At 37.6% G+C, this 27,116-nt stretch overlaps 2 protein-coding genes across 2 annotated transcripts; one reads left to right on the top strand and one right to left on the bottom strand.

Annotated features, from left to right (window-relative positions):
- Positions 1-1,868: 1,868 nt before the first annotated feature.
- LOC146169626 (uncharacterized) lies at positions 1,869-9,182 on the top strand. The gene is made up of 7 exons (XM_083382787.1): positions 1,869-2,005; positions 3,673-3,760; positions 4,196-4,324; positions 4,660-4,757; positions 5,652-5,838; positions 6,777-6,865; positions 8,217-9,182. Exons 1-6 carry the CDS (start codon positions 1,933-1,935, stop codon positions 6,862-6,864), a joined length of 663 nt encoding a protein of 220 aa, XP_083238913.1. The 5' UTR covers positions 1,869-1,932; the 3' UTR covers position 6,865; positions 8,217-9,182.
- LOC146169625 (endoplasmic reticulum membrane-associated RNA degradation protein-like) lies at positions 1,965-26,311 on the bottom strand. Its single transcript, XM_083386613.1, has 11 exons — positions 25,934-26,311; positions 25,193-25,380; positions 24,977-25,113; positions 24,783-24,900; positions 24,242-24,374; positions 23,955-24,023; positions 22,426-22,922; positions 21,334-21,501; positions 19,041-19,148; positions 16,827-16,977; positions 1,965-2,058 (listed from the first exon to the last, which is right to left on the bottom strand). The coding sequence occupies exons 1-10, from the start codon at positions 26,309-26,311 to the stop codon at positions 16,860-16,862; spliced, it is 1,914 nt and encodes a 637-aa protein (XP_083242739.1). The 3' UTR covers positions 1,965-2,058; positions 16,827-16,859.
- Between the last annotated feature and the right edge of the window lie 805 nt (positions 26,312-27,116).

The raw sequence follows: 27,116 nt of genomic DNA, 5'->3' as shown, positions 1-27,116 counted from the left end.
CTTATATAGGTCTCTTCAGTCAAGAATCCTCAAACGAGAGGTCCTCTGCGTCTGCAAGGTAGCGCGACGAGTTTTAGAGGCCGCGAGTAGGACTGGACACTAAAAATGACTTTGATTGCATATTGTTTTCGGTTTCGATATGCCAATGTCATAATTGCTGATAATTTGAGAATAATTTGTTAGTCACTAACAAATCACGAAATGGTATAATAATTTTAAAGAGATGGCAAGACTAAAAATCGTATTAGGTCTTTTCAGGTGCCCTCGGGTGCATTTCAAAAACTCAGCAACGGGCAAAACTTTTCAAAAGTCTTGCATCAGTCTGTTGCTGAGCGGAAACAAAATTTACCTCCAAACTGAGCGACGGTCTGTCTGAGCCGTAGACGGGCTCGCCGGCCGGGTAAATACCTTGAAATCATCCGTCATCTTTTTGACAGTCGGGCGCAAAAGGCAAGACAGGATTTTAACTAAATGCCGAACACAACATTACGGAGTCAGGAGGGCAGATAAGGAAGGAATGTTTCCATGTTGCGCCGTTCCGCGCTCGCGCTTATCTCACGAAATCCAGTTTTGATGACGTCTCTGTGACGTCACATCTCGTAATTAGTCCTGTATCCGCGCGGCCGGATTCTTGCGAACGCTTGCCAAGGCTAAACGGAATGAGGTTCTTGACGATGCCTTGGCGGGTTGTTAACCAAAATCCTGATTTTATAAAGATAATTTTACTTAGGTTTCAACTACAAACTAATCCCTTTATTTACCTTTTTGCTTGTTTGACGTCATTTAAGGACGACATGGCTCGGGTGGGTCAGCATGGATTGGAGCGCAAATGTAGGTCCTCACCACGTGTAGAACAATTATTTAAAAATGCGGTGATGTGTCACGAAAAACGCTCTTTATTCACATAATAGGTTTGTGATTTTATCGTATATGTTAAACAATAAGCATTTAATTCAATAAAACATAAAAAAGTCAGTTTATTATGGACAATTATACTGTTTTGTTTATATTGTTTACACCAGACGTTCAATAAAAGTAGCAAGATTATTATACACCAAACGTAGAGTGTTATTTTAAGCGTCGACAAAGCTAATTTATAAGATTTTACAACAACGTAAATAACACATCGTATGATTAACAGTATAATAGTTTCATTCAACTTTGTTGGTTGCGTATTAGGGCATATCACTCAAGTGTATTGCATTGCATATTTTAGCACGTTTACCGAAATTTGCGTTAGGTGGCGCCATTTGCTCACCACCAACAGTTTGGATTGGTCTTCTCTGGGTTAACTCTGAAAGTAACTGTAGCCTACATTTGATTGACGCGTCATTTTTGTCTGTGACACCAAATGCGGTTGCTGATCCAAGTAGGTATTTATGACTCGCTCTATTAACATAACCGAAGAATTTTACCGCGTAAAACCACCACGCGAATACATACTATTGTCTGTTTAATTACACATCGACTCACAAGGTGTGACTTAATGAAACATTGCAAAACTGTATTTTCTGTCGAGGCACTTTGTGACACCTTCTCGATAGGCGGGTTGCATATATCGCGGATTTAACGGCATTCGGTGACGAGAGAAGGGAGCATTACGCAACATGCATACAAAAGCTAGAGCAAAAGTGCACTTTAGTTTCGAACCTTAATTTTGCAGCAGAAAAAAGGGATATGTCGTGACATTTTGGGCGCGGGAGGCGCAAATCGAAAAAAGCGAACGCTATAAAAGCAAGGGCAGCACGATTGCCAACGGCAAAGGGAAGTGCATGCCGACAAAGACGTTTACGAAGATATACCAGCTTGCGTAGAACAGCCAGTTTTAAACTCGTCTTAAACGAGCATATTCACCGTATATTGTGTTTAGATTTCAAGTAAAAATTCGTAGTTTTTGATACTATTCATCGACGCCTTCCAATTCGTTTCAACATGCAATCCTGTACATCTCTCTGCCTCGTAATCTTTGCTGCGACGATAGGTGTGTCGTACTGCGGACTCCTGGGTAAGTTTAGTTTGTAATTCGGTAGAGGTTGCAGTCAAATTAGCACCAGTTTCCTATAAAACGTACATTTTTTTGAATGTTTCAAAAACACTTAACAGGAAAATACAAGCACTTATTTGGGGTAAACGAAAAACGTTAGACAGGAAGGAAACATACGGGACATATTAGCAACTAACGTTTCAGTGGGCTTCGTAGCCACATATTTACTCTGATGATCACTCATATACCCCAGGGTGTGATAAAAAGTCTAAAGGGGGAAAAATAATCGTATTTGGCGACAACGTGCAATGGCAGGAATTTTAAAAGATTTTTCACGGTAGTTCATGGCCCCTTTTTGTAAGCTACGTAGCTTAGGGGTTTCTGCGAAGATGAATAGCTCCGTCAAACGTGCGAGTGGTTGTGAACGTCAAACGCACTAAACGTTAAAACCAAACGCGGGTAACGCTTTAACCAGGGCATCTGATAAAAAATCTCACCATTAGTCTAATTTATAAGATTTCCGAAATACCCAATATTTATCACACCGCATAAAGTCCAAACGTCTAGTTATTGTTAACCCCCATCGAAACTTCAAAAAAATCAAAGATACAGAGTCCGGTTACTAAGCTTGTCCATTAGTTGTTGGATTTCGAAATTGGATGGACAATCTTTAGGTAAACGTTAAATAAAAATCAATTCTCGTATAGTACTTATTTAATCAAAACTTATGAGAGTAATTTAACCAAACGGTGTAATCTTCTTTCAAAATCACATAGATGAAATTTACTAATTGCTTCAAGGTTTCGTAAACCTGGTTATACACAAGATGCTCGGCGGCGAGAGTCCGCAATCGGATCGCGCGGCGCTCGGGCGGCAGAATTGCCCAACGCCTAAATAGGCTCAGTGCCGCGCGCGCCAAGGCCGTGCCTGTCGCGCCAGGGATTCCCGGTATCGTGGCTCGGCACCTTGCGGCACCGGTTGCCGATTTAGCCGATCGGATTTTGTATATACACACGACCAAGATGTCGCCTTAGAGCCGTGCGAGGTGACGGATTTCTTTTGCGTTTTATGTCATCTGCTTTCAACGCATATTTTAGTTTTTAACAAACGTTGCAAGATTTTCAGTTGGGAAACACAGCTAGTATCATGTAGAAATTCTTCATTGCAGTAACTCAGTTTTTCGCATTCCAGGCAACAATAGGATCCCGTTATTTTTGAAAGCGTTTCAGGGGGCTTAGTTAAGGTTGAATTCTTGCACAAGCGGGATACATTAATATTAGTAACGATAAGAACATATGGTAACTTTAGCGAAATCTTTAATTGGTTACGTTAAGTTGCTATATCTGACGGTTCATGCTCGTTTCACAAAAAAAATCTCAAACTGTATGCCGCGGCCACTAACCAATTTCTATTACAAATAGGTGTAAGCGTGCGAGACTTGAATGCACGCTTAGAAAACGTATAGTAATATAAAAGTATTTTTTAAGTTATTGCTTCATACGGAAAATCGTCAAATTATGGTATTATTGTTCTGTAGAACGATTTGTTTTTGGTTTAAAAAAATATGTAATTTAAAGATCGTTTAACCAAAACCATTTTTTAATTGCAAGAATTCTATCACACTTTCCGCACCCTGCAACAAGCTCTCCCGAATTTCGTGTTAAAATAGTTAAACTCTTTTCATTCAGATCCCAATGTCTTTCAATCGCTTTCAAAGATGCCGATGCCCAAGGTTGGAAACCACTTCGATTCCGAGTTCGTTTTCGATACTTCAAAGTAAGTACACACAGGCGGCCGTTTCCTCGTCATTTTTATTTCTTTTCCACAAATAAAAGTTAAAAATATTGGTAAACGAGGCATTTCTATTTTCGTTACCCTATTTTATTCTCTTATTTTAAAAACAGTTTTTTTAGCACAACTTGAAATCAACTATAAAATACGCGACACAATACTAAATGTCTACCAGCGGCGTTTCTCCCAGCGTAATACATTTTGACGTAAAAAGATAGCAACTGGCAAATTAAAACCGATTGCAAACAAGATACGCTCACAAGTGTTGACGTTTTTGCGCGTTGCTTAAACGAGCTGCTTTTAATTTATGTCCAGCTTATAACAATGAAACCCCTTAACCCAGGTAGTCATCTCAAAAGGTATTTTGTGAGCTGATATTCGCAGCGATTTTGCCTTAACCCTGTGGCGTCTCGCTTTCAGAAACACACTGGTGGAGGCGCTTTCGACCAACGCCACGTTCGACGACGCCATCTCCATGAAGCGTCTCAAGCTGCAAATTCCCATCGCGCAAGTCATAATGACCGGCAACTTCTTCAGCTCGCTTACGATGTAAGGCCTATTGCAAACAACGTGCGATTTTTTTTACTTTAATATGGGTCGATGCTAAGCTTACAGAACTTGTGTTTTGTACTGACCTACGCAACTGCAGACCCATGTAAATTGGTTTGTTTAGGGGCGAGAGTGTTTTAGTCGAAAACGCTTGTACTTTACTGGAGCAGTCTAAAGACAGCATACTAAGTTAAAAAGTACTATTTAATTTGTTAAAATTCTACGGAAAAATAGTGAACTAAATTTGCAGGACTTTGCACAAAATCGTCGCTTCTTTGCGGCTCTGTGGAATTTTAATCAAACCTATTTTCACGTTTGTACTGTTTTTGTTTTAGGAAGCGAAATGGTACAGTGGTTCTATCGCAAAACAACACCGGCACTTATCTTCTGCTTATGGACAACGTTGATCTATCTTTCGAAATCGAATTCGAATGTAAGTGACAATATGGCGACTTTTTCTTTTAAACTATCCTTTGTGTTTAATTATGTGAACCTAGTGTGATCATATATTTGCTTTAACGTGAGGAAGATTTAGTTACTTATACTTGTTTATCCTGTTTCTTTTTTCACAAATTTTTTTTTAAATACCGCGTTTGCGCTTACCGAAGCGCAACTTTAGATTACTTTTCTATAGTCTGTCTTAAAACTCTTAACATAAACTGAATCAATTTAGAAACTAAGGAATCTCCCGCAGACAATAAAATGTAACAGAAGATTCTTGATTTCGTATCCGATGATCTTATAAGACTGTTTAGTTATTAAAACAGATAAAACATAAAATCATTTCTTAACTTTCATTTTTGATGGTGTTATGAGACGCAAGACGCCTTTGGACTAAACCAAATTTATCTCAATAGGTTAAGACATCTTAAGACTGCAGACGATGTCGTCTTAAGATGTCTTAACCTATTAAGATAAATTTGGTTTAGTAGAAAGGCGTCTTGCGTCTCATAACACCATCAAAAATGAAAGTTTGGGCAACTTAAACGATACCAAGACGTTGATTCGGTTTGCGGAGTCGATAACATGTAAAAATGTGGCTTTTGTATTGAAAGTAACACTCTTTCAACCTAAAAGTTTATCTAATGAACGAACTGTGTTATGTTTTTAAAATTACTTTTTTATGGCGCCACGTTTAGATGAACTTTGTGAGGTCACGTTTGACGCCATTTTGTCATGCCACCCAAATAAAAACCCCTATAGATCCGCGCACGGTATGGAATGAGTACCGATACTACCACTTCGGGTATATCGGCACTGATCCGATAATATTGGATCCTTCCCACTAAAAGGTGACCATTGGCGTGATCGGGTTTATTTTGTCCAGTCACGAACAACGGGTTGGTGCTGAAGGTGGCACACTGTGATCCAGTCATCTCCGACGTACACATGATCGTGAAAGAGAACGCCGAAGAGGAGAGGTCTAACTCACTCAACATCCGCACGATCCGCGATCTCATCGAGGGAGTGGCCAAGCAGGAGTACATGGACATGTTCTGCATCGCAATGCATGGGTACGGTCACAGTTGGCGTTTAACCTTAATGTGTATAGCTGTGGTTTGCAACTCTTTTTGCCATCACGTATCCCTTTAAAAACATTGTTAAGTTTACGGACCCAGTTTAATGAGACATTCCCCGACTAATTTTCCGAAACTTTGTGCTTTTGTTTATTGATACTAGTCAATTTTAAATGCAATATTGTGGTCGCATTAGAAAAAAACGCGTAAACATTATAGTACAAAAATACTCATTCTCTAAGTCTAAAAAAATACCGATTTCCTTAAAATTAATGAAACTCCAGTCAATTGCACTAGTAAATTCCCTGCAACAAACAAATAGAACCATTTTCTCAGTATAACAAAAATACTCATTCCCTAAGCATTAAAAATACACATTTTTTGAATTAAAACACCCTTTTTTCCTGTTTAGGAAACACTGTTCTGTATTGTATGTCGCTGGTGTTTTTAAACTATTCGACTCTCCACTAGGCCTATAGCCTGTAGATGTAGAGGATGAAACGGTCACTTGGTTTTACGACGTGACTTAGAATGAACACGTTAAAAATATGCTTAATGGGACTATGGTGTTCAAATTCAGTCTGTTATAATTTTCTGTTGTTTTAAATAGAAATGGTGTTTCATATATGATTTTGCTTATAACGCGCAATTTTGACTCGAATCGACACTTTGCTACGATTTAACTGGCTTAAAAATTACTTTGGAAACATTAATTTAATATCTTGACTCGGGTTAGTTGTAAACAAAGCATAGATACAAAAATTCATATTGCAAAAAAACAAACAGCGTAAACCCGATTTATATATATTGAAAAAAAATGTAAAAAAAATTGGCAATACGTTTGTCAAGAGCCATGTGAAACTGGGTTAATGCTCAAGGCTCAAAATTCTGTTGTCATTTCTATTAATTTACTCTTTAATTTAAAACATTCTCAGGGTTGCCGCACGTGGATTGAGCACGCGATTGGGAGGAGTGATCTTTGACAGGCTTACAAGCATCACGGGATTGGACCTTTCAAAATAAGGTATGAGTTAATTTAAAATCATTTTTAAGTAAAATACAGGGTTGTCCCGTCGACCTATACAGACCATTCTATTTGAAACCGAATCGCAGTAAAAGCATCCTTAAACAATACGCCACTTGATAATTCCCGTTTTAGTGACTTGTTCATGATACGTGTTTCTGTTCGTTTCGCCCAAGAAAGATGTATCACCAGAGGGGAAACTTCTTTAAAAAGCCTTATCATTTAGCTGGCTGGAAATCACAGACAGCTTCATATAAGCGAAAAACTTGTACATATTTTACCAAACACAATGGTACCACAATCGCATTATATTGCCTTAAAAAGCATGTCTGTCAAGGATTACGCGCACGACCGCACGTCGACATTCAAAGTTGATAAGCGTGCAAGTTGCATTATATTGCCTTAAAAAGCATGTCTGTCAAGGATTACGCGCACGTCGACATTCAAAGCTTATACGCGTGCAAGTTGTTTAACTTTCTGATTTAAACTTTGTGGTATTTGGTAAAATGAAAGGCTTTCGAAGTGACCTAAAGTAGTTCAAAGTAAGTTAATGACAGTTTCTATGAAAGTCGTATCATAAATATTTAAAACGAAACGTATTCTTAAAATTAAAACTAGATAAGATCGACAAAATAACAAAAAATACGTAAATCTTGACGGCAATATGCTAATCTTTGTCTAACAAGAAAAATAAGTTTTGAGAAACGAAAAACTTTTCAAAAAAAATAAAAACATATGCCTTTGGCGTATAAACAAATAAATTCACGGCTGTTTATGGTTCGCCTTATCTATACACAACACACAAACTTCCCTAAGGAGAAGCAGCAACCGAAAGATAGCGACTAAACATCGAATTTAGGCCGAAAGATAGCGACTAAACATGGAAAACGCATGCATGCTTGCGGTCAATGGCCGCTAATCCACTGTGCGTTAAGCTACTAGCCTTACAAGGCAACGAAAACCTACAACAATCTTCTTTTGAAGCCGCCATTTAAAGTAGCCGAGCGGTGAACAAATAATGATAAAACGTTAGTATTTATAATTAAAGGAGTTCTTATATAACATTAAATAAAAACGCAGTGGGCAATTTTTAAGATAAAACTTACTGAATATAACTGGCAAATATACTACGTAATTTGTATGACAATAAACAACACTATTGCAGAAAAATCTAGGTTCTTGGATTTTTTAGTTGTAATTGTTATATACAAAAATGTAATATTTTTTCATTTTTTTTTATTTTTTGGGGGTAATATCTTGTCCACTAAAGAACGATTTATATACATTCCCATAAATGCATACAAATATATATATGTTCAATGTGTGCATAACGAATATTTTGTCGTTTCAGAATGCCGCTACGCGACAGCAAAAAAGGACGAAAAACGCGCGTGTAAATAAAATTTTATCCCCAGCGTCGAGCAACGGTTCGGGATGACAACAACTTCGGCCGCATTCCGAGATTCCGAGCTTCATTCATGCCAAAGCCAGTGCAAATTTTGTCAGCGTTATAACTTTCACCCTTAAAATCAAACACTCGCCAATTTGCCTGTGCTTTTTTTAACGCATTTTGGTTGTGAAATTCCCACCTTCGTTGCATTTCGTAAAACGACCGACCAGTTGCCCACAAAAGCTATAGAAAACAATGATCGACGCCGATGAGAATAACGATTAAGCCAAACTCTTTAGCGTGAACCTTTAACGCTTAACTTTTTCCATGTTTAAACAACATGCTCCACAGACAAAATGTCGGGTGTTTTTACCTATTTATTTTTTTAAATAGCAATGGAAATCTATTATAGCCGAGCATACTACCATCAAGTATTGCTTTAAGTGGATAAATATATTCGTGCAACATTTATAAAAGCCTAAGTGGGCCCTTGCTATTTAATGTGTCTTAACGTTACACCAGCAAAAACGTCTTTAAATAGCATAGGGGACGCACACGATAAACGTTTTGAGGCCGGTGCAGAAAGTATACTTAAATAAGCATGTTCCACGTCACTTTCTTACATTTTGTCAACAGCGGCCTTTCAGAAAACTATAATTCTGTGCTTTCAGAAACTACAATTGTGCGACGCGTGTAAATTTTCCGAACATTGTTTTTTACGGTGAGGCCACTACATGTTTGATGACCTGAAAGAAAATCATCTCGCTTTGTTTATCACTTTTGTACGTCAGTCTCTTTATTTGTGTATAACTTTATTGCGTACGTTCGTAACAGTTACGAAGTTATGTTCATTGTATGACCGCGTGTGCTCGTTTTTTGTCTACTTCACCTCCAAAATTTGCATACTTGTTTAAATAAAAGTGTCAAAATACACAATGTGTTGATTTTAAAAACAATATATAACATCTTACTGCTGTATACCTCAACAATTCTATGTGTAAAACACTAAATGAATTAAATAGGTGGCAAATAATTCAGCTGCATGAGTCTTTTTCGGTAGTTTATTTCTCTTGACTGTACTAAATTCTCAGTATTTTGCAAAAAAATCTAGCAGACAAAAAAATCCAGGGGTGTCTAACTTAAACATACCAGTGTGCCAATTTTATCCTATAACCTCTTCCCGTATCAAAGTTTAGTAACTAATTCTTTCTAATAATCAAAGCGTTATTTTACTAATAATGAAAACATGTAGTAGCAGTGCGCATTACTGCATCTAAGTGTCCGTCGGTGAGCTGACGTTTGCTTCTTGTTTCTTCAAACCAAACTTTATAGCTATGTGAATGCTAGCCTCCACTACAATATAATGTTATAGCACATTAGAAGTTTGTTAGGTTTCGTGATTGCCGCAATTCTTTTATATTGTGAATAAACAATGGCAATTTACTGTATTAAAAAATTAAGTTGGGTACACTATGCACGGATCTGTAATGTAGCTTAATAATAAATTTCAGAGCCAAAAATCTTCAGTTGGATGATACAAGTTCGTATCGAAACGTCTTAATCAAGATGCTGTCGATCTACTCGACCTTTTTGGCTTTGAAATTTATTATCAAAAAAATTAAGTATTTTGGACAATCGGCTGAAAAACAAATTGAGTATTTTAAGGGTGATTGCGTGCCATTTTTTTATTAGGTCGCGTACCACATGTGGTACGCCGCTAGTTTGACACCCGTGGTCTAACTCTAATCCAACTAATTACCAGTCAGACAGATACCAATAGCTTGCGAAAAGTATTGTTGTCCAGCCGGTGAAACGATCGTGCGACGTGCGTGTTTGACCAAAAAATTAGAGAAAATCCGGATACTCTACTTTTTGCAAATTTCGGAAGAGGCTTATCAGACACGTATTTTCGAAATCGGATTGTGGGAGTTTAATTTAGAAGGAGAAAGAAACGTTTTTGTTGCCTTTAATATCTGGTATCACACACACAAACGCTCACAAACACATCAACATATAAACAAAGTAAAAATATAATATGATAAATAAAGTTTACAAACACAATACACCCAAAAGGGCTTGGCTAAAGGTTTGATATACTTTGCTATTGTTAGACTTAGGCTATTTTGCCCACCAAAATAGGAAACCTGGCCCGAAAATATATCATTTTTGTTTAACTATAATTTTAAATATATTGTGTTTTAAATATATAGACCTGATAAAAATGCTAAAATGTTGTCGCTGTTTTTTTTGTATGTGTGTGATTTTTATCAGGTAACAGTTTAGTTCTGTATGTGATAGAATATCAAATTACATTGGTTATATTATAACATGCATATTTATAGTATGCTTTATTCTTGCTTAGGTTGAGCAACAAAAAGCAAACCTCAATAAAAAACAAGTGGCGCCTTTGATATGTAATCTATACCAAACGTTTCAATCAAATCAGGAACACAACTACAACAACGCAAGTCCGGTTTTGCATACAAAAGCTCGGGCCCAATCACGACCTGTCCAAAAGGAAAAGGTTGGACACTGGCCGCGTCCGCCGAACATACGGGTCAGCTCACGATTTCCCGAGGAGCAACAAAAAAACACACAACAACAGCCTTAATCCGCGAGGTGCGATCATCCTGCCTATAAATAGAAGCTAGCTGCAAATAGCGACTTTCGACGAGTCTTTACTGATAATATGCGCTGTAGGAGAAGCCTTAGTGGGTTTTGGCACGGGGTTGCTAACAAAAACAGGCGATAAAATGCCACCTGTCAAAAGGTTCTTCCGTCTAATTGCCTGCCGTCGAAAAAACGACAGGGCGATTTTGGCGGCTTGCGGTTAAACTGCCATTTGAGGCTACATTATGCTTTATCGACTGGTACGCTCTGCTTCAAAGATAATTTTAAAAGCCATCTGCCCTTGTTTTTGTTTTTTTATCTCGTTCTTTCATTTCGTTTTTTTATAGAATTTTTCTAAAAGTTTGCTTGAAAAATTAGCAGATCATTTCTTTTATTTTTGTTTCGTTTTATTAAATCCTTGAGGTGACAAGAGAAGGTTTTTTAAGAGGCCGTGTAAACTTGCCGGTTGTCAAGTGAGCCCTCTTTATAATCCAACTTGTCGTTTTAAAGCGTGTGTTGACGTGATAATCATATGTCATCAAGGCAGAGATTGCATTTCTTCGGACAGTGCAAATCTTCGCCGCTAAATATAGCATTCGTTGCCCTGTCGCCACTGGGAGACTGGAAAATGTGATGACGGGTGCAACAAAACACGGCTAATTACCAGGTCTTGCGACAGCATTACAACATGGTCATGCGCGGCTTTCGAAAAACAGCATTCCAATTATTGAAAGTGACTCGAGGTAATCTACAAATAATATGCTGGTAAAAAACGAATAGTATGCTCTGTACAAGCTGCATAAATCAGAAACCTTTCTTAAACAAGGCTCCCACTATTGGGTTAATTCTAACGAGAAAACAAAGTAAAAACAAGGCAGCTATAAAGGAATCGTTTTTTACGATAGCAATGCACCTTAGTTTTTACGATCTCGGGTACACCAATTTTACGACCTTATATATCGTAAATAAAAATTTAGCGTGAGTTCTGATTATTTATATCTTAGCGCTAATGTTCTGCCGCAGTAAGACTATTTGCCTGATTCTCAAAAATACCAAGAAACGTAAATACCATTATTAATTATTGACAACAAAAACGAGCTTAAGCATTACAGTAACTTACATACATTATCGACCAAACAATAAACAACTATAATCAAAGACTTTTACATAACATTTTCCCTTATCATAGAATATATCTTCAAAACGGCAGCAATACATAGCGACAAAACGCTAACAATCTATAACATTCTCGAACAAAAACTTATATCTACTGAAATAATAACGAAACATAATCAAACAATTTTTGCCTCAATTTCACAATAATCGCGTGACCTCACATGCTATAGTGATACACAAATTCGCGAGGTAAATAGCGTGGTAACCGGCGCCTATGAAATGCACGAATGTTTAAAACCCACTGGGTTACTGAGTCTGTTAATTTAGTATTCCTTAAGTAATTACTAACGGCTAAAGATGTTGCAAGACCGCAACATTAGTCTGCTGCATTTTTGCATAATAGTATAGCACATTTGGGGAGCCCAATTAAAATAGACACTTTTGCAGGCTTTAGTGAATTCTATTGAGTGCTCAGGCCACTGTATATTTTTTGAATATTATTTCATAGTTTCACCCAAGATGTCCACTTTTTTCGATTTTTATTTTGTATACAACTTATTATATGATGAAAAGGTCAACAAAAAACACAAACATATCTAATAGATAATGTTAATTTTAAAGGGAATTTATCTTGTTTTTTCTCATTTCTAGGACAATGCCTTCATAGACTAGACTAGAGAGAGTTTCCTTACCCAGTTAAACCGAAGGCGCAAGCATGTCCGGTAATCGCCCCGAAATCGAATCACAACATTTGCAAGCAGTTGGGGAGAAAGCGCTTCTTTCAACGCATTTCGTGTTCAAATATTCACCCCAAACAACTTAACGGCTTCGAAGTGTGTCAAACGGCGCGAAAGTGATGTTTTTTTCGGTTTGCGGAACAAATTGCGTTTGACGGTCGGGCTTTAACTAAAATTTTAGGAGATTTTGCCCGAGCCGCCAACAACTGGGACAAAATGCTATAGGCTGTTCGACTTGAGGTTTAGTGTAGAAAACAAGGCCTAACGAATTTAGGAAAGATCCGGATACGACAGTACCTAATATTTGTCAGGCCCGGTGATCAGACGCGGTCAAGTAAATATAGTTGCAAAACGTCTCGAATGAATAAAGCGAATTATTGTTCTGTTATAGTCAGCTCGTGGAATAATTTCCTTTTTGACACTTTACAGAAAATGTCACCTAATTTACCGTAATGAATTGCATCCTTTTTTTCTTTTAACTGACATTTGTTGAGGTCCGCTTTCACCCGAATACTGGTGTAAAACAACGTTAAAGTTAAATCAAATGAAAGTATAGCAATAAAGCTTCATAAATTGCAATATTTAAATAACATTAATCAAGAGAATTTTCCCCTAAATTAGACAACATTATGTTAAACAAAAAACAGCTCATCTGGTAGTTGCAATTCTTAACCAACGTTTGGGCTACCTATGCAAGTGGCCTTCGTCAGGGTAAATGACACCGAAATCTCTAGACAACATTGTTGTTTAAATTTACATTATTATTATTATTTACATTTCAACGATCAGCATCTTACGTCATTTAATTAGTATCGTGCTCTACATTCGGAAATTTGTTTTAATAATCGACATTTAGAACAAATTATCGATGTTGTTTCAAACAGCAATCGTTTGGGTTTAAAACATGTAAACTAAATTAAAAAAGTCGGATGCCAACATTAACAGCTTTTGTTGCCTTGTTGCATTTTTTGTTGCAGTAAGTTCTTAATCCCTTTTGGCTTTATTACCTTCAGTTGGTCTCCCCGCTAAACCATAAGTTTCTTGTCAGTTGTCAGATTTATCCCTTAATTAGTTCTACACTTTTGTTTTATAGAGTTTGCTTTTAGATAAAGAAACGTTCCACTGAGGATAAAATACGCCATATTGGGCAATACTGCCCTGAAACACACGAGAGTCCGATACTAACGGTAATAGAGAAACAATTTTATAAATGGTTAGTTGGTAGACAGATGACGAGTTTCGCGTGTTCACAATTAAAGAACCCTGGTGTTCAACATTGCAGTGTCCCATCAGCGGCCAATATTATACCAGAGGTGGGCAAACTTTTTGGCCCACGGATTGACTCACATTAGGTGAACTGTAAGTTTGTAAGCAACCACCAGGCCAAAATATTTGTAAGCAACCCACCAGGCGCGGAATCGTATAGGCTGTGGTGGTCAAAACACACACGGTTTTGTTGTTATAGGGTGTTACCGGGTCTTAACAAGGTGATTTTTTAATTGTTTTAACAACCAAATTTCGGACTTGCTTATTTACAGAAATCGGTGTGTAAAACCGATGAATACAGGGTTCACAATACTTATCTTCGGAATGAGCATCTTAAAAATAATTTGAATAACACTCTTCAGTTAAATGAGCGACAAAAACATGCTGGAGAGCCACTTGACCACCTTGACATATACTAATCACAAAATAATGCAAAAGCTACGTTTGAAATCTTTAATTGTAACATTATTGATGTAAAATAAGTACAGCGCGTGCAGTTTGTTTTCATGTTTATTGTTGGATTACATGGAGTCATATAGAATATAGATAAAAAGCTGAGTTGAAGAAGACTTAGCTTAAAGTCGACGGCACAAATTTTTAACGCCTTTAAACACGAAAATTTCTTCTTCAAATGCAATGATTAACATAAATTGAATCGCCCGAAGCGGCTCCGAAAACCGAGCAATAAACATTGCGCAGCAAAACCTACAAAGCAACAGGCGCTCTTTTTCGTTCGGCTTAATGATGATATCGGATCGCGTGTTTGTTTATTGTGGCTCAAAACAGCTCACAAACAATCCGGTTCGACGTCTTTTTGCCTTGTAAGGTTCGAACACGGAAAACATGGCTGTCTAAAAATACGCCCGCTGAAACGTAGTCAACTGAAATTTTGAAAAACAAAAGAGTCAAACTATATTTTGCCAATTTTAACTATACTAAACGCAAAAAATTTTCGCGCGATTAGCGCGTATATTTTTCATTTTATAGTACGCTAAGCGGTGTTTTCGCCATCAAGGCGCCTTGTATATTTCACCTATTCTTGGTGTCAACAGCCTAACGCTGTGTGAAGTTAGACTCCCTTCAAAATGGAATTTCTACCAAATCATATATTAGTTAAATATAATTTTAATTCGACTTTGCAATATAGCTATTGTATGATGAGTAACATTTATCCAAGTTTAAAAAAAGATTAACGTAATGGATTCTTTTTATGTGTTTCGTGCTAACGTTTCACATGATTGCGGGTGCCGCCATTCACCTGTGGAAATGATTCATTACGCTAAAACCAAAATATGCGTATTTATTTGCGCATTGCGCGATAAACTTGCTTTAGTTGCATAATACCACAACGGGTGGTTCGAGAACAACACGTTTCTTAAACTTTCTTGAACTAGGACGTGACGTCAAATGTATGGATTTTTATGTACTTTCATAAGTGTAATACTTAAATCTATTCAGCCCAAAAGCGATATTCTATATTTTCTTGCGTCGTGTGACTCATAACTGTACAGTCGAAATTCTGTTAAACTATTCTATAAATGCGGTTATTTCGAGCAATATTGGAATCCTTTTATGTACCATATGCGTCGCGTATCCTTTTACTGGAAGTTTTGGCCTTTTTAAATTAATTAACCCAATTTTTAAACTCGCAATTAAAGACGTCATTCGAATGCCGTAGTGGGCCTTCAATAGTTCCGAAAAGAGTACTTTGAGCCGCGACGAAAAAAGTTTGCCAACCACTGGTGTAGCGCTTCGGTACATTTGTCACTTGGAGGGGAGGCACTTTAAAAAGCGGTTGCGTAACATCTCGCTAAATCCGACAGACACCAGTCGGTTATTTGATTGCAAGACAAGATCGGGTGAAAAGGTAAATCGCAACACCGAACACAGCGCATGCTAAATTAGTCGACCTTGCGGCGCGGTAAGTACGGGGCCACAGGTAGGGATTGCTGCCACACGAGAAACTGAATATGATAAATTATGCTGCAGCGGGACTACAAAGGTGGAGGAATATTGTGTCCGTATCGCAAAACCAGGCAACAGAGGTATAGGTTTTGTGTGGGGATTCACGTCAATGCAAAAAACGCACTTGGTAACAACTGCAGACATAAGGCCTGACCCAAACTGGCCCAAGAACATGTGGCCCTGTTATACGCTGAAAACTTCACAATGTTTGGGTATCTACACGCCTCACACACGGGTATAAATATGTATGGGTTTGCAGCAACAAGACCGCAATTATACTTAAGTAAAAGTTCGAATAAAATAGAGTTCGATATAAGAACAAGAATTTAAATGAAATACTAATCGGATAATGACCTAAATGAAACATAAATAGGAGTAAGTCAAAAAAAAGACAAAAATACGACCTAAAAATTCTTACCTAACCTAAACTCTGAACCCTCACTTGACATTAATTTCTACGCTAACCCAAATTCTAACCCCACGCATTTCCCACCCCTAACCCCAAACACTGTCAACCAGCCTATAGAACCAAAAAAGCAGCGCCTGAATCGGGCGAAAGCCAGGACGACGAAGCCCAATCGTCACATAACCTTTTCAATGCGGTTTAAGAAACTATTTACGCCATGTGAACTTATTGCGATGGAATTGGGACTTTATCCGTTTCCGACGAGTTTACTAATTATTCTTGGTTGATATTACAGAGTATTTGATTGCATTATGGCGTGGGTCTTAATACTGTGGTTTGCTTTAGATATTTCTCCTTTGTTTTAGGTCTAATTGTATTTTCCGAAAAAAACAACTAAAAATATTGCGTAAAAACAAGATGCAGGATAAAACCGTTCTAAACAGTTTGCTAAACACATTTGACCCGGTTTACCTTGTAAGAGCACAGTTGAAGACGATCTATCTGTTAGGGGTCAAACTGGGGGATCCGGGTCACCAGGGCAGCGGCCTCATCCCACTTGTGAACGTCGATCGTTGTGAAGTTGGCCAGCTTCTCGCTGATTTGGAGCAACTGCTTAAAACGTCTGCGATAGCCGAATAAAAAGAAATCTTGTATAAGAATTTCGGGCTTTGATTTCTGATCTTGCAGACCCGTGGAATGTTTTAGCAACATAGAAAAAATCTGTTTAAGCAACATGAAAAAAAATCTGTCGCGTGCGATAGATAAACATGTACAATGATTTTATTGATATTTTTATAACTTGACACACTCAGTAATGGCTCGTACAGCATTAAAAGAGTTGATAAAACATCCGTTGATTTTTTTGTTTTGTGCGTTGTTCCTGTACATTTACCGCGATATATAGTGACATAAAATTTGGACAAGAAAGTATAGACATGTCTGCTTTAGCAGATAAGTTACAATTTAATACATTAGTGTTTTGAAAAGGGTATAAAAGATAAACGATTTGAAACTTTATTGGTAGAATATTCCAATTACATTTTTGCTATGCTATTTGGTTGCATAAAAACAAAAAATAAAACCTTTAATAAACTGCTTTGTTTTTTTATTTTTTATTAAAAACTGATTATTCGAAGTACCCTTATGATGAGAAGAAATCTAGTTTGACGAAGTGTCGAAATCAGCAGAAGACAAAATTGTTTTCGCAAACCATCCCTATTTCATAGTAAAACCGCTTCGATGATGTAACAGTTCGCTACACGCGCTCTTTTTTCTTTGTTTTCTGTGGCACACCTATTCGCAGATGCGTTTTGCAAAACAAAAATGAGAAATCGAAAACACTGAACACAGATTGCCACGCTACGCCTGCGCGATCACACCTTGATAAGGAAATTTACTGACAAGTTTCGTGATAGTCGATAGCGTCGGAAGCCTTCCGTCAAGCAACAACGCAACAGATTTAATAAACAACTGAAACGGTGTGTAGTCTTTACAAAACATCGCCCAACCAGTTTTGTGAAGCCTCTGATGCACTGCAGAATGATTAATCTTTCAAGGAAATTTGCATGCAGAAACAATTCAGAGGAGTTCTAATTTCAATTTCAACAATATTTAAATTATCGAAATGCCAAACCGGTTAAGCATGGGTCTACAGCAGGGATGTTCAAATGATTTCTGCCATGATCCACCATAGCCAAACCGGACAACATGATGATCCACCAAATACGAATAGTAAACATATTGAACACGCTTTAATTTTTATGGTGCTTTATTTATGTAAACGTACCCTACAACATATTGATAACTTTGTCAAAAGTGAAGTGTCCTACAGCACCAAGACTGTTTCAGTGAGAAAATTGATTAGTTGGTTTAGACCAGGGGTCGGCAACTTTTTTCTAGTCGCGGGCCAACACCAAACTCAGAAAGGTCTTTGTAAGCCGCACAAAATGTTAACTGAAAATATATGTGCAATATTTTTGAATACGTTTTCCGGTAACGAAGCGCTGATCTAGTTCAAAAGACCACATCAAAACGTTAACAAGCCGGACGTAGAAAGATGATTCGCGCTAAGTGGGAAAATTTTTCGCACTTACGTAGTTAAAATAGTCAACAAGTATTTGAAATGGGCTCGTAAGTTTGCCAAAGAGGCCCGCGGGCCGTAGGTTGCCGACCCCTGTTTTAGACTTTAGCATAATAGCATCGAATTGGGACTTTCTGCCGCTTACTGATATTCTCAAACGCTCACAAAGATTAGCATTTGGGAGTCTGGTTCTATGCTTGATTTTTTGCAAAGTTTATCAACATTTGACAAAAACTGTAGAAAGTTTATTTTTTCAAGACTACATTAGAAGATCCGCGCAAAACGATGAAAATATCCGAAACCGGATAGCGATCCGCCATTTAAACATGACCGGTCTACAGTATAAATTTATTCGACTTTGAGTTTAAGAACAAGAACGCTGTTGGTAGTTTCCTATCGTTTCTCTGCTAAAGGTGAAGTTGGCGTAAACGAACATAATGGGGGACGACATAATGGGGGACGTCAGTGGTGCCTTCGCCAGTAGAATATTTTCAATTTCGAAAATCAGCACACACCGTGGTATTACATTACGATGCCAGCAAGCGAACTTGGCAAGCGAAGGTCGCCTGTTACGGAACAAATAACGTGAAACAACGCGTACTCACCTCCGGTAAGTCTTGAAGCCCCGACCACTCCCGGGTCCGAATCGGTGATGAATGGAGACCAGGACAGCGATGGAGATGTGACGCACACCAGCCGCCACGACCGGGCAACTGTTCACAAGGCAATAAAGAATAGGATATAAGTTATTTTACGGGCACACAGAATCAAACGTTAAGCATGTTGCGGCATTCGGCGTAGACTGTATATGACTAAGTTTAAATTAATTTAGGGAACTTTATGTCATACATTTTCTAAATGAAAATCGGCCGAACATGTGCCAACGGCTGAGATGTACCCCTACTAAAACAATGGATTTACTCCTCCTAAAGAAAAAGCTAAGTTAAAACGCGAGCTTTGTCGTCTAAATTTAACAAAATTTGGTAAGACAAAAAATAGCAATAAAACATAAAGAAAACAGGGTAAACAAGAGGTTTTTCGGGTTGTTCGATAATATTGGATCTGATCCGAGACCCGATGTTCAGCGGCGAGAACTAGTGGTATTAGTGACGTTCCGATATCAAATTAGTTTGTATATCTCAGCCTTGATTTATGGCCCAACTCAAAGGGTTTTCTACATTAAATGGCAACATTCCAAGTGAATAGTAGATTAGTATCCAGGGTAACTAAATTATCAATCAAAGGCACCTAAGCGCTCCAACGCTATAGCAAATTCGACTGGATAAGCCGGCAAACATTCCGTTTGCATGTTCTGATCCATTAATTTGCTTCCTTGATGGTCATTCTGTTTCGCAAGGGAACGTTGTACATTTCGCGCAAAATTTCGCGTTTCGGTATCGGAATAAAATACGAAGCATTGGATATCTCAACACGCAAATTTGAAGTCCCCAGTACAAATGCGAACAGAAAATAAGCACGAGATCAATCAAGATGAAGACCTTAGTTAAAAATAGAACACGAGGTGGAATCTACAGAATAAACGCTTTAATGGCATTTCGGGCAACTTCAAAGTGTATCCTGGCCTTTTCAACCCGACTGCAGCTGCGCTTATGTGTTCCTATCCATCACTGCGGCCGCAAAACACGGTGAAGGCGTCCGGAAGAAACCTTGCAAACATCCCTTAAAACGCGAACGACTCACGAAGCTGGAAGTAGATTAGCACGAGCAGATTTCGGGTTGCATGTAAGGGGCTTATCGCGGTTTTACGCCATCTTTCGTTTGGGCCAAGCTGTGTCGACGTGTCTGGGATTTTTTTGCTTGTAGCATAGCGTTTAGGTAAAGCCACGAAGTCCGTAACACTTTCTTTACGATAAGCTTATAAAACACCGGTAAAGGCGAGGCGTGCTGGATTGTTGTACGGATTAAACTTTGGGACTGATACATTATTATAGTATAATTAAGTTCGATTCAAGGATTCATTTGGTTTGTTTAAAGTTTTTGCACCGCTATAGAAATAACACTATGTACGTTGTTTTCAAGGGAATAGCGTGGATTTTTACACAATTTGGCCCTCTCCGTTGATAACTCTGGACACATTTAACCAAATGCTTGATCTTTAAAAGATTTGAAAGAAAGTAAGCGATTCTCAAAAAAAAAGTGGCCGTTTATAGGTCGACCTCGAGTAATGCTTTCGCTGGCTCCCCAAAGGCCAAGACTTCGAAAACGCTAACATGCAAAGATCGGGCGCCGTCGAACGCAGTGTTACATGACAAAACATCGGTACGATAAACAGGGTTTTTTCTTTTTTTCGAGAATCGAGAAACGCGCAAAAAGCATGTCGGCGCTGGCTGTGGGGCAATCTCGGCGCCTGCATGTGTGATGAAAATATGCTGTTTTCGAGGTCAACAGGAGGTCTCTAGGCCACGTTGCCTTGCGCCGTATGTGCGCTCTTTTCGCATGTTCTGACATTTGCAAGTCCGAGGAACAAGAATGCAAGTCATTGAAAATAGTAAATGGCGAGTTTTCGTGAAAAGAATTTAGAAAGTTCACAGTGCTGTTTGACTGCTAAGTTGTCTGCGTTGAACTTTTATGGCGGTTAATGATCACAGTACCGCCTAAGTATAATTCCATAATAGTTTAAGAATGTTTGTTCGTAGCGCCATTCTGCGGTTAAGTTTAAGCATGGTGATTTTTATCAAGTTTGTGTCGACAGCGCCATCTGGCGATAGAGGATTTAGGACAATTAAAAAAAAAGTTTATGCTTACAGCGCCAACTGACGGTTATTGCCATCACGATTGGCAATAATCGCGCTCATAAGCTAATATTAGCTTTTTTTTACCAATTTCTTGTAAATTAACTGCACAAGAGAGAACCTTAAATAAGCGTAAGCGACTTACCAAAGCAACAGGCGTTGGTAGTTTTTACGCTGTCTTGATCGCAAGCGACGTTCAGCAAAGTCCTTGGTCCTCTCCGTGACACTTGCCAGTAGGTTGGTGGCAGTTTGTCGAGCGCCAGTGGCAATCTGGCGAAGGAGGTTGGCAGCTTCGGCGTTTTCAGCACCTGATCTGCACGGTAATTTTAGTTTAAACGGAAATGTTAACCCCTTTTTAATGGTAAGTTTATTTACCATGATAGTTATACAATTTTCTGACGTATACAAATTAGTACAAAGTTCGGACCACGTACGTTTGGTACTGGTTATATCCATACAAAATCAACACATCGTGTGATTATGTGGGAAATTAAGCTTAAAATTTGATATATTACGTCGTTGGTATAGCGCGAAAATGATGTCGATTTTATTTTGAGTTCCAGGGTCATACGTTAGGACTATACATGTGAAGATTAGAATTACCGAATTTGCTTTAACTAAAAATGCAACTAAATTTTAAACTGCTAATTAAATTATTATTTACAGTTAATTGGAATAAGATCGCAATTCTTTTCTTATAAGGGTATAAATGACAAAGATCAATTGGCGCTTTTTTGGTACAGTTTGTACAATTCTTCGCATGTTTCCATGATAAAGCAAAAAACTCCGTCAAACAAAGTTGCGTCAAAAACAAAAACTGGCTTAAGGTATAGTTTTTCAAGTGCGGGTCACACTATGCGCAATCCCCATATGTCTCGGGTCGGGACATAGAAAGCTGTTGCTATTCCGGCATAATCGGGTTAGTTGTTTCTCTTATTTGATAGTATATGCACGATGTATGACCATGTGCATTCAATGTACTGTTATTTATTTGGTAAAACATTTTCAGTTAATTAGGGAATTAGGATTGTCAACTGTACACAGAAAATATAAAGCGAGCTTTATAAAAAAATGTAGTGGAGTTTAAAATTTATCGAAGTTTACTTTGTATTAAACCATATGTAAAACTGTGTTTTACCGTAATTAGGGCAATATACAACAACCGTAGCTATGTACCCCGTGGACCACATCTGGCCTAATCTGGTGACAGTTGACCAAGTTAAACATATAAAAATACCTGCTGAGGGTCGCCAGAAACCTTGACATTAGGAAATCGACGAACTGCTCTTCACTTGACCCCGGAATGCCTGACGATCCGCCAACAACAGCGTAATCCGAATTCAGAAACTCGTCCAGGGCGAGTCGCACCGCCACTAGCGATTCGTCCGCTTCCGAATCAGTTGGTTTTATTAGTTCACCATTTTCCAATAGGGCTTCCAATTCAGCGCACTCGTCCAAGGCAGCGACACAGTCGCGCTTGGCGAAGGCGAGCGGGTGAAAAAGCGACTCGTAACTCGCGATCGACTCGCGTACTCGCCCCAAAAGTGCCTCGTTTGTGACACAGTCCTCTTCGAGTACAGGCGAGTCGGAGGCGTGATTTGTGGCGCCGATGATGGCAAGCAAGACCAGGTCGGCCACGTACCTGTCGACTTGCGAAATGGGCAGTTCCCCGTGTGAAAGTCTGTCGCGCAGTCGTGGACCGTCAGGCATGTTAAAGAGGTCGATCAGGAAAACCTACCCCGAAACGACTAAGGCTTATTTAAGGCTATAATATTGGATCGGAGCCCGATGCCAAGTGTTTGTATCAAACACGATTATACTCTGGTGTTATCAATGCCAATGCGATACAAATTATTGTGATCATTTCAACCATAATGTGCAATGCAGCGAAGTAAACATCCAAAATTATTTTTTTTAAATGACATTTTAATAGTTAATAGGAACTTAGTTCTTTTACCAGTAAATAAGATCTTGGTCTCACAACCTTAAAACATTACACTTAGTTTTGATTTTATCAATTTCGCCACTGTACTGACGCCGTAAGGCAGTGGTTCTCAACTGAGGTATTTTTCCAAGTGCTATTTCTAATTTTCAAGGGTGCCGAGAGATATTTGAGAATCTTTAAGAATCTGATTTTAGCTCAAATTTTTTGCTTACGAATTTTTGTGCAAGATTACAGTGGAATAAATCTAATTGTAACTTCCTACAATGTTTAGAGTTGATGTGTGTTGTTCCTTTTTGCGTTTATTGTGACATTATAGTGCATTACCAACGGAAACATCTTGTAGGGGTGCCGTAATCTATTTATTTTTTTCTGAGGGTTGCTACTAGCCATAAAGGGCTGAGAAACACTGTGGGTAAAGTAACGGTATTGACGTTTGAACGTGAGCACACGTATAGGAATCACATTTTTTGTAATTGACAAATGTTTTCTATTAGTTTACCTGGTAGCCAGTTCTGCACCTATTTGCACAACAAGTTAGCCCATATACAAAAAGATAAGGATTTTAGTGTAACAACGCTAAATATATGGTTTAGTAATACATTTATTGTGTATGGCGTATTGACTTTATTCTTGAATTATATACAGCATGGAAAGAATTTTTAGTGGGTACACAAAGACTACACTCAATGTTAAGTATCCCGCAATTTCTCACAGATAGAAATACAAACAATGTGGACCCAAACCTGGTAACTTTTCAATAGTCGTGTTGATTTTAAAATACTGAATATTACTAGGTGTTCAATGCCTAAACAAAAGCTGACCATAAAACTTTCGCCCAGGCTGTCCTTCATCTTGTTTGCTTTCCCATGCCCCAAATTCTCTGCTAGTATCTGTAAATAAATATTGTTTTAAAGTTAATGTTTATGTAAACATATATAGTTATTACGAACCATTCATTCCTAAATAATTAGATTGATAATTTTGCAGATCAATTACAACAATTATAAGTTATTTTTAGGTTGTAGCTCATAATGGCATAAATTTCCAGATTATTAAAAACAAAATGAATGCAGAATCACATTAAATGAAAATTTAACAAACAAGTTACTTCATCCAATGTAGTGTAGAATTCAGTGGAATGTGCAGTCATGACTCGTTCTGGACAGTCATTGCACAGTGAAAACCTTTTGCGCAAAATATGTTCCAGCTGAGGTAAAAGCACAACCAAAGCATCCGAATACCTACAATGATGAATGTACTAACATTTCCAATATTAGTTTGAAATTGGGGGTTTACCAACTAGCTTTAATTTAATATATGTAATTACTAGCGCGATTATTTTTTGACCTAAAAAATTAAAATTTTGACCTAAAAAATTAAAATTTTGACAAATTTTGTAATTTATTTTGACAAAATTTTGACCTGTTAGAAATACATTGATAAAACCTAGGCGTCGTTAATCACGCTTTTTTATACTGTAAATTGCTGTAATAAAGATATAATGCAGTTAAAATGACTTTAAACATATATTGACAAATATTGACCTAACGAGTAAATTTTGACAAAATTTTGACTTTTTTGACAAGGCAAAATTAATCGCCCTACTGATTGCTTTAGGATGAAACAACAAAATTTAGGTCTAAAAATACCGTTTCTCTGAATACTTATGAAGTCCAAATTCACAATAGGGAAGCATTGATTTAGAGATTAAACTGGAGGATCTCATCAATGATTCAATGCTTTCAATTTCTTCATACATGAATCTTACTGTTAAATATAAATTTCAAAAATAAGGTCGACTGCTTCTTAAATAATTTTTCAACAAACTAAACTGCCACATCACCTGGAAACTGATGTTTCAAAATGGACATTTGGAAAGCTATATCCGCTTGGGGTCTTGGAATCACATTTGGAATAAATTGTTGCCATTTTAAATGTAAAAATATATCATACAAAATATGAAACAAGGCATGGCAACACCTAAATATGTATAAATATATCTATATAAACTTTAATAAAACAAAAATTCACCAGTATTAGTAATAAAATAGCTACATACACTTCTGGAAGTTCATCTGGTGCAAGAAATCCATGCCACAAAAGATTCCTGAGGTTGAGACTAAAAGGCCCACCAAGAAACACCCTCAAAAGCTTCATTCTTGTCTTGGAACAAATTGTTTCAAGTTCATGACTTGCTAGTAGGTCACGAAGCAAAAAAGGACAAACTTTTCCTGTTGTCACATATACCTGAATGCATATGGAATATTTAACATTTTAAAATATTCCGATATTTAAAATTATGTTTTAAGTTTGGCAAATCATAGCAGTGCTGCAAGCCGGTCATTTCCAATTGAAGTCCAAGTCAAGTCTTTTTAAATAAATAAAAAAGTCAAGCCCAAGTCCAAGTTATCACTTGCCCAAATCAAGTCTTTGTAAAGTCATAATAAGGGCAAGGCAAGTCTTTGTCATAAACATAAATTAAACTATTCAAATTGGTAAACTCATTCAAATATAAGCAATAACTCAACTCAAAAATAACAAATATGTAACATCATTTGTCCGAAAGACCTAAGTAAAGTCAAGTCATTTAAAAAATGTGATTTAAGTGCACTTAACTCAAGGCATTGTCCTAAGTTATTGCAGTTCACCATTTCATAGTACAAATAATATGGATTAAATATAACTACAATGTCTGCAAAGTCTTGTTTGGACACAAAAGTTTAGACATTTTCTTGTAAAAAATCATTTGGCTTTAGTTTCAAGTTTTTTAAGTTTTAGTACTTCAAGTTCTTCAACATACATTGCCAAGTGCACGTTCAGCAAGGGCAGTCAAGTGCAGCAAGTAAAGAACATTTTCAACTTTACCATCATAACAAAATGATGGAATAAGCCGTTTTAAGCGTTCCGTGGTTTCTTGTGGTAACCATGCAGATGCAACACTTATCCACTCCTCTGACGAAGGTATTTGAAAACTATTGACCGATAAAAACAAAGGCTTAAGGTACGTTAAAGCTTTTGAATAGTCTTGGGGTGTAGCTAGTTCCAGAAATTCAAATTGCTGGCATGACGCTTTTACAAAAGAAGCTATGTCCTTTTCTGGTGAAATGTCGACTTCGAATCCATTAGTATCCGTAGCAAAGCGAAGCAATAGTTTTACATCTTCTGAAAGATACGACATTACCAAACAAACCCAAGAATTCTTTTTTTATGAAAAACGAAAAGTGTATAAATAGGGTATTACCCTCAATTACAACTACGTCACCCAGTGTGGCGACTGGTGTAACAGCTAACAGCTTTGGAAAATCGGGCCCAACCCTGGGATTCGTTTCGGACAGCCTGGCCGGTTGTGACTTCAATATACGCCTGCCTATCTATATTATTTAAATTGTCAGCATATTGCTAGTCGTACTTCGTCAATTGTCATCATTTTCTGTTTTGCGACACGTGAAATTAATTATTTTCGACAGCTGACAGTATAAAGCATTAAAGTGATTGCATTTTATGTCAAAACGAGCAGTTGTCACACACTGTTCAATCGTGAAGTTTGATCTCGCACGTTTCCGGAGGTGAAATTGTTGAATTTGTCGCAAGTAAAACTGTAATTAATCTACTGATTTACCGTTTTTTATTCGCAACGAATATCCTTTCATTGTGGTTTGCACTAACACTGAGAAGCTGGCCTAAACGTAATCCATTTTTGGTGAGAATTAAAAAACCATTAGAGCATTTCTTGAACCCTGTTTTGTATCGGATTTTACCACATATGTTAGATAAAACAGCAATATTATAGAAGTCATGGTTGAAAAGCATGACAAAAAAATGTTCTTTAACCTCATTTTTTTTCATCATAATAAAGGTAATATAAAATTTTTTTGATAACAATACATGATGTACCGGTCCGCCAGTGGTCGGCAAACTAAGTGCCGCGGGCCAAATGTGGGCCGCAAGCTATTTTACACAAGTTTCGTTTTCAAAACGCTTTG

Source organism: Ascidiella aspersa, chromosome 1 (genome assembly GCF_963924565.1).
Source record: "Ascidiella aspersa chromosome 1, kaAscAspe10.2, whole genome shotgun sequence".
Classification (NCBI taxonomy): Eukaryota; Metazoa; Chordata; class Ascidiacea; order Phlebobranchia; family Ascidiidae; genus Ascidiella; species Ascidiella aspersa.
Note: the sequence above shows the minus strand (reverse complement) of the source record. Positions and strands in the feature narration are given on the sequence as shown.